The 9,737-nt window shown below is 33.7% G+C and overlaps 3 protein-coding genes across 4 annotated transcripts; 2 read left to right on the top strand and 1 right to left on the bottom strand.

Annotated features, from left to right (window-relative positions):
- On the bottom strand, positions 1-984 carry LOC108456128 (uncharacterized). Its single transcript, XM_017754723.2, has 2 exons — positions 769-984; positions 1-657 (listed from the first exon to the last, which is right to left on the bottom strand). The coding sequence occupies exon 2, from the start codon at positions 547-549 to the stop codon at positions 238-240; it is 312 nt and encodes a 103-aa protein (XP_017610212.1). The 5' UTR covers positions 550-657; positions 769-984; the 3' UTR covers positions 1-237.
- A 1,265-nt stretch (positions 985-2,249) lies between these two features.
- On the top strand, positions 2,250-4,802 carry LOC108454560 (zinc finger AN1 and C2H2 domain-containing stress-associated protein 11). The gene is made up of 3 exons (XM_017753062.2): positions 2,250-2,486; positions 2,563-2,691; positions 3,771-4,802. Exons 2-3 carry the CDS (start codon positions 2,593-2,595, stop codon positions 4,563-4,565), a joined length of 894 nt encoding a protein of 297 aa, XP_017608551.1. The 5' UTR covers positions 2,250-2,486; positions 2,563-2,592; the 3' UTR covers positions 4,566-4,802.
- Positions 4,803-7,230: 2,428 nt separating this feature from the next.
- Positions 7,231-9,325, top strand: LOC108454451 (uncharacterized). 2 transcript variants are annotated; one of them, XM_017752916.2, is made up of 3 exons: positions 7,231-7,393; positions 8,762-8,862; positions 8,945-9,325. In XM_017752916.2, the coding sequence occupies exons 2-3, from the start codon at positions 8,769-8,771 to the stop codon at positions 9,088-9,090; spliced, it is 240 nt and encodes a 79-aa protein (XP_017608405.1). In that variant the 5' UTR covers positions 7,231-7,393; positions 8,762-8,768; the 3' UTR covers positions 9,091-9,325. The 2 variants fall into 2 exon arrangements, with proteins under 2 accessions (XP_017608405.1, XP_017608407.1); XM_017752918.2 differs by having other exon boundaries at positions 7,243-7,393; positions 8,741-8,862.
- Positions 9,326-9,737: the final 412 nt, after the last annotated feature.

Here is a 9,737-nt window from a genome sequence, read left to right as displayed (position 1 = left end):
TAAACTGGTAACATGCATGATTTAAGTTTCCATTAAAAGCACTCTCCTGTGATGCTGCCATGGTAAAGAATACAGTAATAACTTGTTGTTAGACACTGCCAAGAGAGTTCCCCTTTATCTGTTCATGCTAATACACTGTTATAGTGTTCTCACTACAACAGTTCCACATCATATAGTTGAAGTAATCAATAACAACTCTTACACTTGCATCAAATCATTTCATGTATGTATAAATCTTCATTTCTTTTCCTCTTCTCTTGCTGGCTTCGGTTCTTCTTTGGGAGGTGGAACTGCAGCGGGGACTCCACCATCAATGCAACTTCTGCACTTGTTTTCTATCCATCCTTCAATGTCGTTCTCCCCATTTCCACCGAAATGCCTTCCACCACATAGCCGAGCAATGATCCCTGCAATAACACCTATGATAGTTATAGCTGCCAGCACTACGATCAGTGTTTCGATTGATCGATGCGAATAGCGACTTGGTTCCCTCACTGTGGGTGGCACCTCAACTACCGGTACATATTGATTGTTTGACCCTGTTTCCATATCTATGATGACAATGGAAACTGAACTAAATGCTCATACACTTTGTATTTCTATTTTGGTTACTGAATAACGGTGTAAGACTGAACTCAAGGACCACTCACGGAAAGCCTGCATACATGTGAGTAAAAGGCAAAAAAAGAGATAGATAATTGAGAGTAAAGAAGGGTGAAAAGGTGAGCAGACTATGAAACCAAGAAAGCAAATGAAGTAGCAGATTACCAAGGCTTAAAAAGCAGTTGAGAGGAGGAGGAGGAGGAGGAAAGAGAGAGCAGTGATGTTTGTTGGGTTGGAAGAGAGAAGGAACACTATATTTGAAAGTGGGAAAGACGGAAATAAGATAGGATTCCAGAAATAAAAAAAAATTAAAAAAAAGTATTTGCAGTCTCAATTTTGGGCACATTGGATCTTCTTTGCTGTGATTATTTCTCGTCCAGCTTTTCATTACTTTTTATCTGCTTTGTATATTATTCTATTTAAATTGTAGTCATTTTTGTGTTCCCAATTTGTTGCTATTGGTATCACATGTGAATGTTAAAGAATGAGACTCCCAAGATGAAATGCGCAAGTAGTTTAGGTTATTGAGAGTTTCCTAGTTATTAGCTATTTTGTTGTGTCTTGTAGAAGTAGGAAACTTTACAATATTAATAATAATATTTACGTCTCGGAGTTTAGGGTTCCCCCTGGTCCTGAGCCCACTCATCAGTTGTGTAGTTTGTCAAAATGCACAAGGACAAAGACAGGCATAAAGCAGGTAAAAGAGTCACTTGACCCAATGCCTTCGCCTCAGCCAGCCTGACCACATCATGCGTTAATGCAGAGAGAGGGAAAGGGGGGAAAATATCAATGTCGTTATCTGGATTGGAAATTTTAAGAAAGGATTAGAAATCAAATAACAATGTCGAATCACTTGATAGAAAAAAAAAATACTAATCTATTTAAGCAGTTTGCGCAATTCTCCTTTTTAATAATTGTAACTGGTTCAAGTAATCCGATTCAATTATATTCTTCATCTATTATAAAATTTGTTGATGCTGGATTAAATGGATAAGCTTTCTGATCATTTAACCGCTGCTGCAGCCTTCACTGGAGTTGTCTATATATCGGGTTTGGACTCTAATAAAATTTTAGGCTTTATTGATAGGCTTGACCTAAAAAATGAGCTTAAATTTTTGTCCAAGTTTGACTCGGATAAAAACACAAAAAATAATAAAACAAATATTTCTCAACAAATTAAATTTTTTTAAAAAAATTATACTTAAATAACACTAAGACGAATAACAATAGAATAGTTAAATGACAGCAAAACAATGGAAAAACAACAACAAAATAACAGAATTTCTTTTTACAAATTTGGGCCGAGCTAAACCCAAGCAAAAAAACTTCACCTGAGCCCGAAAAACTTGCATTATTTTCTGTCCGAGCCCATTTTTTAAGTTTATATTTTTTTTTAAATCTTTCCACTTTTAAGACGGATCTTTGGGTTGAACCACCAGATCCGACCTAAGAACAAGTCTAGTATTGAGTATATTCCCTCAAAAGCGTGAAGGAGTGGATTGGAATGTTGTTATCTAAATCAAATTGGGCCTACGGCATGTTGATACAATACCAACAAGTAGCTTTCTCCATTTTGGAAATGGGCTAAGCTGGTCACTGCCCAAAACATATATTCATACATCAGAATTAATGATTTACTTATTATTTAATATGAACCAAAATTTATGATACCATATGCGGCGGACGTGAAGGCTTAGGCGGCCCAAAGAAACAAAATCCGACCGCCCATGTTTGTTTTACATTCCTTGTCCTACTTTCTTTTTTGACTTGGAAAAAGAATACAAGGCGAAGCTTCGACGACTTTTTTGTTTTCCTTTCGATTCCGCTTTCAGAATACGCGGAATTTGAAAGATTTTCCGACCGGGTCCTCGCGTCAAATTCGGGTAACCCAAAAAGAAACCAAAACTCAATTCTTCTTCTAATCTTATCCGCATATATACTAATACTATATTTTTGCAGTTTGATTCAGCTGGGGATAATTGAATTAGAATGGGAACTCCCCAATTCCCTGATCTTGGAAAGCATTGCTCCGTCGAAGATTGTAAACAGATCGACTTCTTGCCTTTCACTTGCGATCGTTGCCACCTGGTATTCCTTTTCTTCTTTCTTTTTCTATCTCTCGGACCTTGCTTTACCTTCATATCACTGCATTTCAATTCATCCGCCTCCCCCCCTTTTTTCCCAATATTTATATTCATTGATTCCTTTTGATATGTTCCTGTTAGCTTCCATATCTTGTTCTTCTGAACCCATTGCAGCTTTATACTTTAGATTTATATTGGCAATCTCCTATGGACCCAAAAAATAAAATTAGTACATAAGGATTTATACGTTATACTGCCTATATGTGTTAGAGTGTATTAGATTTTGATAATTCGCACACAATTTAGGCTATTTCTGGTTGTGATTTTATTTGGTTTTGACTTAAGTTTCTGAAAAGGTAAAGCTAAATGAAATTGATTGACCATGTGAAAATTACTGGAATGAAACTCGGAATTAGATCCAAGTTTACAGTGTCCTGTTATTTACATTTAAGTAAAAAAATCAGCATTTAATTTTCAATTCCTATACAATGCTAAGTTGATAGAATCAATTCTAATCTTATAAAGAGTATGCAATCACAGGGAAACAGTTTTTCTAATTAGCTCCAGCAATCTGCCCTTGTTCTGCTTGGTCCGACTGAAAATCCTGCTGTTTCTTTCCCTCCAAAGTAAATCATTGTATTCCATTTAATACGTAGGACGGTTATGCCAATTCAAGAAATTTACCTTTTTATATCTAAATCGTCAAAAATATCATTTACTTTGAATAGTAAAAGCAAGAATCATCTGCAATTAGTCTAACTAGTAACTAATATTGATTCAGTATCCAATCTAATCATTTTCGATGATGGATAAGCTATTATAATTATTTGTTGGCTAAGATTAACTGAGAACTAGTGTGCTCTTCTATTGCAACCCTGCTTGAGATATTGCTCTGTAGTTTCTTTTGTTATGTTCCTGGAACAAGCAGAACTTCCAAGGGATTCATATCAACCAAAAGCTTGGATCTTGTTTTGAATGATTTTCTGTGTAATGGATTGTTGATTTCCAGCCAATTATTTTTTAAAATCTTTAAGTGAAGTTTCTCTTTTTCATTCTTATAAAATGTGAAAAATCTTTCAACAGGTATATTGCCTGGAACATAGAAGCTACATTAAACATCACTGTCCAAAAGCTGATAAAAAAGACGTTACCGTTGTCATTTGTCCGTTATGTGCTAAAGGAGTTCGCCTGATTCCAGATGAAGATCCAAACATCACCTGGGAAATGCATGTTAATACTGAATGTGATCCTTCAAATTATGACAAAGTCACAAAGAAGAAAAAATGTCCAGTTCCAGGCTGCAGGGAAGTTTTAACATTCTCAAACACAATCAAATGTAGGGACTGTACTCTAGACCACTGCTTAAAGCACCGTTTTGGGCCAGATCACAAATGTCCCGGGCCTAAGAAATCCGACCCCGGTTTTCCATTTATGGGTCTTTTAAGCAGGAGTAGAAAAGAATCGAAAAACAACCAAGCTCCTGCAACATCTTCTTCCAAGTGGGCTACAAGTTTTCTTAATGCAGCGTCTACTGTTCGAGCCTCAGCTGAAGCAGGTATGACCAAATTGGGCAGTGAAATAAGCCAAAAGTTGCAAATTGCAAGGGACGGAGTTGGGCTGAGCAGCAGCAGCGGCAGCGGCAGCGGCAGCAGCAATGGGAATGCAGGGCAAGTAGAGGAGTGCCCACAATGTGGAGCGAAGTTTGCCTCAGTTACAACATTGGTGGATCATGTGGAGAAGGTACATGAAAGGAACAACCAATCTCGAGTTTTTAAGATGTCGATCGATGTCTGCCCCAAGTGTAGTAAAGGGTTTCGTGATCCAGTTGCGCTTGTAGAGCATGTTGAAAGGGATCACGGTGGCACTTCGAAAGCTTAAGAGGGTTCGACTGCAAATTGTAAACAGCATATTGCTGGAGATGTAATTGTGTCATCTTGTGTTGCTTGAATTTTTTATACCTCAAAATTAAATGGAAACTGGTAAGCTGCTCTTGAGAACCCAACTTCAGGTCAAATGATTTTTCAACTTTCAATTAGTTTGTTTCATGTAACCTTAAAACTTTAAGGTTAATTACAAGTTTTTATGGGAATACATTAATTCATCTGCTTGTTCATATCCAATGTGATTCATATCAAAATTGTACAATAATCCTATGAGTATAGATGAGCAAAAAACATTAAGATTGTAAATTTTAGCTAAATGTTCGGACTTGATGTGCATAGTACTGAGTATATTGATACAAATGATTTTGATTTCAATAGTAAACCCTATAAAATAAATATTTCTATATCTTTGCCCTAAAATCTTGACTGGTTTCACATTAAAAGAATCTAAAAGAAAAGAAGGGTCTAAAAGAAGGGAGACCTTAGAGGCGTCCCTTTTCTCATTCTTTTCCTAAAAGATTTAGGGTCCACTTGAAGAAGCCGAGTTGTTGAAATTGAAATACCAACCTCCTCCTCCTCTGTTTCCTCCACTTCTATCTCACTCTGGACCTATAAAAATATTACCAAAAACAAATGTTGTTTTTTTTCCCATAATTAGAAAATTCATTCACAATTCAACAGAAAAGGGTTCTCTTCTCACTTTGCATTCAATAGAACAAAACTTGGAACTGTAGCATTGAAGTTCGTGGCCACAAACGTCACATTTATCAACTTTTCGACCATTGATGCGATTTACGTGATCGTTCCTTCCTTTTCTATTAATATAAACCAGCTTTGAAGAATTGCAAGTATAAGGTTGGATATCTGAAACGTCCATTAATTTCCTTATGCTCTTAACCCTAAGTCCCACTCTGCTTGAAGATTTGTAAACCTTTAAAAAAAAAAAAAACCCCAAAAATATAATGCTAATACCATGCATGTTATGCAATAATGATAAGCATTCTTCTTAAATCAACAAAAAAAAAAAAAAAAGATTACTTACTCGGAGACTTTGATGGCCAACATGTTTATGAGGGTGGTATAAGCAATCTTCACAGAAAGCAGATCCCATGCAATCCCTACAAAAGAAACTACACGGTTTTGCACTATTACATTCACATGAACTGTAAAATTTAGTTCGCAACAAAGGTTTCAGCCATGGCAATTTACTCAACAAGTCTCCTCCCATTGTTATTTTATTTCTTTGGTTTCGCCTTTCAGTTATGTTGGATATATGCATACATATGCATACAAACAGGTAGGAAGTAGGCTAAGCCTTACACTACTAATCTCATTAACTTGTTCGTTACTCTGATTAATGAAACCTATTTGTTAGATTGAGTAAATTCGATTTGAATTGGGCTTGAGTATTGAGTCAATTTTGGTCTAATTTTGAATCACATCTTTCTACTTTACAAAAATTAATAAATTAGTCCCTCTATTTTAATTTTCTGAATTTGGTGTTCATAGAAGATAACCTTGCTGTTCGTAAGTCACATGAATGCAAAATGATAATTTTGCTGATTTGCTGTATATAAATTATTCAACTGATTAATTTTATTAATTCTTCGCATATAATTTAATTCTATTAATTTTGTTTTATCTATGAATCTTATATTTCATAAGTTATGTTATAAAAAATATAAATTATTTTTAAAAATTATAAAAGTCATTGCTTCCTCGTTTTGTAAATTAAACTTATAAAATCAGAATAAATAAGTGGTATTAGATCAGTGTTGGATAATAGAAATAGTAATTTACAAGTTTATATAAAATTTTAAATATTTTTATTTTTTTATATTTTTAAATATTTTTATAAATTTTATAAGTTTTTAATAGTTTTATGATTTTTTAATCATGATTTTTATTGGAAAATGAAATATTAATGAGCTGTCACTTGTTACCATTTAATTGGTCTATTACTTAATTTTAATTATCAATGTAATTAAGTACAAAATGGAGGGACTTAATTGATATTTTATTAATAAATTTTTATATCTATAATCCTTAATTTTTTATCAAACATAATGATAATAATAATTATAAAAACCTTTTTTCCCTTGGCAACTTTTATGCTCTCATAAAAATGAATAATAATAATAATTTAGTTGTCAAATGTTGATATATTTTATTAATTTGATTCACATTTTTTATTTAAATTTGATTATTAGAATTTTAAAAAACTAAACTGATTTTATTTAATAAAAATATTGACTGAAATATTAATTTTTAATGATGTTAGCATGATAACTCGTATAACGATCCATATGCACTTCATGTTAATATGACATTGTTTATCTTATATTCACATAAGTAATTTAAAAATATAAAAATATTTAAAAATTATAAAAACTCATAATAATTCAAAATAATGAACATGAAGTAAACGTGAATTATCATATAAACTTTCATATTTAAAATTTAAAATTTTAATTAATATTTTTATTAAAAAATATCAATTCATTTCTTTTTGAAAATTAATTATCAAATTTAACTTAAAAACTAAATTTGATATTATGTTCAAAATTATAATTAATTTTACTTTAAAAAGAATTTGGTGAAGTTTTACTTAAATTATTATTCCCAATTTTATCCACTAAATTCGCTAGAACCTTCTTGAACCGTCGGATTGAAAGAAAAGAATGTAGCCCTTGGATCTAAATGGTATAAATTAGACCTCCGTGTATTCAGCTATTGCTTACCGAAATTGGTGTTCCTTCTGGCCGATACGTTTTCTTTACCTCGACTTTTCTGCATCTCCTTGATCCCCGACCAGCAGTCCAGGTTTGTTCCATCCCTTCTCGTAACGGCTATGAAACACTTTTTTCGCTTTTATTTTAGATTTGTGGGTTTATTTCACGTCTTTGATGATGCTTCGGTTTTATTCGGCTTTGTTTAATTCATTTTGAGTTTGTTATTTAAAAAAAAAAAGAAATGATTGCTTTCTTGGTATTATTATTGATTTTGGGTAAAGGATTTTCTTTTTATGTTTTGGGTTAGCATGGATGTGATTCAGATTGGATCGAATAAGGCCAGAAGAGTAGTATTTTGGGTCTAATTGATTGTTCGTGTTCTGAATTTCATTTTGGAAGTTCGATTTTTCTTTTTGGGTTTCTTGTTTTGGTTCCTCTTTAAAAAAGGGAGCAGGAATGGGATTGCTAAAGGTTCGGTTAGGTAATTAGGGTTTCATGTAGAAGTGAGTTTCACTGTTAGAATTGATTGGATCATACAATGTGGAGAGCAATAGAAATTGTTTTATAATAGATTCTATAAAGCTCCTAATCTGATAAGAGCCAACACTCCTATTTCGATGAGGACTACCATGGATGACGTAACTTAAACTTGGAAAGCATCTGAGCGAACTATGTTAGAAACTTTAAATTTCTAGCAAATGAGATTTACTAATACTCAGAAATATTCTGCAAAACTTAAAAGACATGTGAAATGGTGATTTAAAGGGGAAAAATTAACTAAAAATGACTACTCAAATCCCACTATCTGAAGTGATAAAATTCTTTATAATAATGCCTACTTAAGCACCTAACCTAGCATGCTTCTGAAAGCTGGTAGAGGTTGCTGCCTGTCTGCTCCTTTACGGGGTAACTTGACAATCTTTGCAAGGATCCAACCTAATACTTTGATTTTTTCTTCTGAATAAAAACTTGTTGAAATTAACTATAAATTGAATAATTGATTGGAGGTCTTGTAGTTCACCTCACCATATATCATAGTGCCCTTTCTGAACTTGAGATTTGCTATTTCGTAAGTTGTGATTAGAGGTTGGTTGCTATAGCTGTGTATGATATGTGGAATTAGATATAAAAGATCACAATTAATATGTTTGAGAGACCTAGTTGTCACATTTTACAGTTGATCCCAATGGCTCTGTTTATCGGTCAAATAATGCTGTGACTAGTTATCTTTCATAAATTTGGTGGTTCTATATTTTTGGGGTGTTAAAACCTTTTATCATTCAGTTATATGCATAGGAAAACTTGGGTAAGCTAGTCAATTGTTTGTTGCTACTTAAATTTTAGTCTAAAGGCATTAAACTAGGACTACAGTATTGAGCAATAAGTTTTGTTACATACAACAGTTGCAAGTTGCAACTTTGACTCATTCTTTTCACAGCTTCTTGTCTTACCATCGCAGCTTGAAAATGGCAGCAAAATATATTATTGGTTCTGTTGTGGCATCATTTGCTGTTGCTTATGTAATTGATAAACTTGTTGCTGATGAGAAGATTTTTGGAGGTAGGCTGTTTACTTTTTGCAGATTTTGTTATTGGCTATTTCATTTCCAGGGTTTTAATGATTGCTTTCGGCTCTAACTCAGGGACTACACCCCACACTGTTTCCAACAAGGAATGGTGGGAAGAAACTGACAAGAAATTTCAGGCATGGCCACGCACTGCCGGTCCACCTGTGGTGATGAATCCCATCAGCCGCCAGAATTTCATTGTTAAGTCGGGTTCTGAATGACGTAATATTTGCTTGTATTTTAGTCGAAGTGTCAGTTTGATTTTACATTCGCTGTGAAGAAATTGTTGTATTAGACTTGGGTTAATCCGGCTTTGCATTTAAGAGTAGCTCTTGGTTCCTAAATATGTCTGTACTCTTTCTAAAGGTCAAAATTCGGTCAGATCGACCAGATGATGTCAATCGTACTAGATCTCAATAAACATCTGCAAAGCAGTACCAAACTTTTGTTTTGGCATTCCATGTTTCATTGACAAAACAAATTTTAATGGTGTAAATTGCTCTCTAACAGAAGGCTGATTACTTCCATTTATATTGCAAGGCAAATAAATAATGACCTTCGGCCTCGTATAATCAAATGCTTGGAGTGTGTTTACTGGAAAAAATCATTTGCAGTTTGGTTTGCATTAATGAAGGCATGTGGGATCACTCCTAAATATATAGTCAATGAATGAATATAAATGGGTTGTTTCGGATTCTCATCTATCATCAATTACAACTCTCCCATTTGTGTTTGGACACAAATTGTAGTTGTCTGAGTAGATCGAGGTGGACAACCCAACGGCTGGGTTGTTTATTACTTTAATTGTTTATAATATTAAGTTGTACAACACTTTCGAGTTGGTTTGATCCGAAGTTAAGTCACTCCC

Source organism: Gossypium arboreum, chromosome 9 (genome assembly GCF_025698485.1).
Source record: "Gossypium arboreum isolate Shixiya-1 chromosome 9, ASM2569848v2, whole genome shotgun sequence".
NCBI classification, from domain to species: Eukaryota; Viridiplantae; Streptophyta; class Magnoliopsida; order Malvales; family Malvaceae; genus Gossypium; species Gossypium arboreum.
Note: the sequence above shows the minus strand (reverse complement) of the source record. Positions and strands in the feature narration are given on the sequence as shown.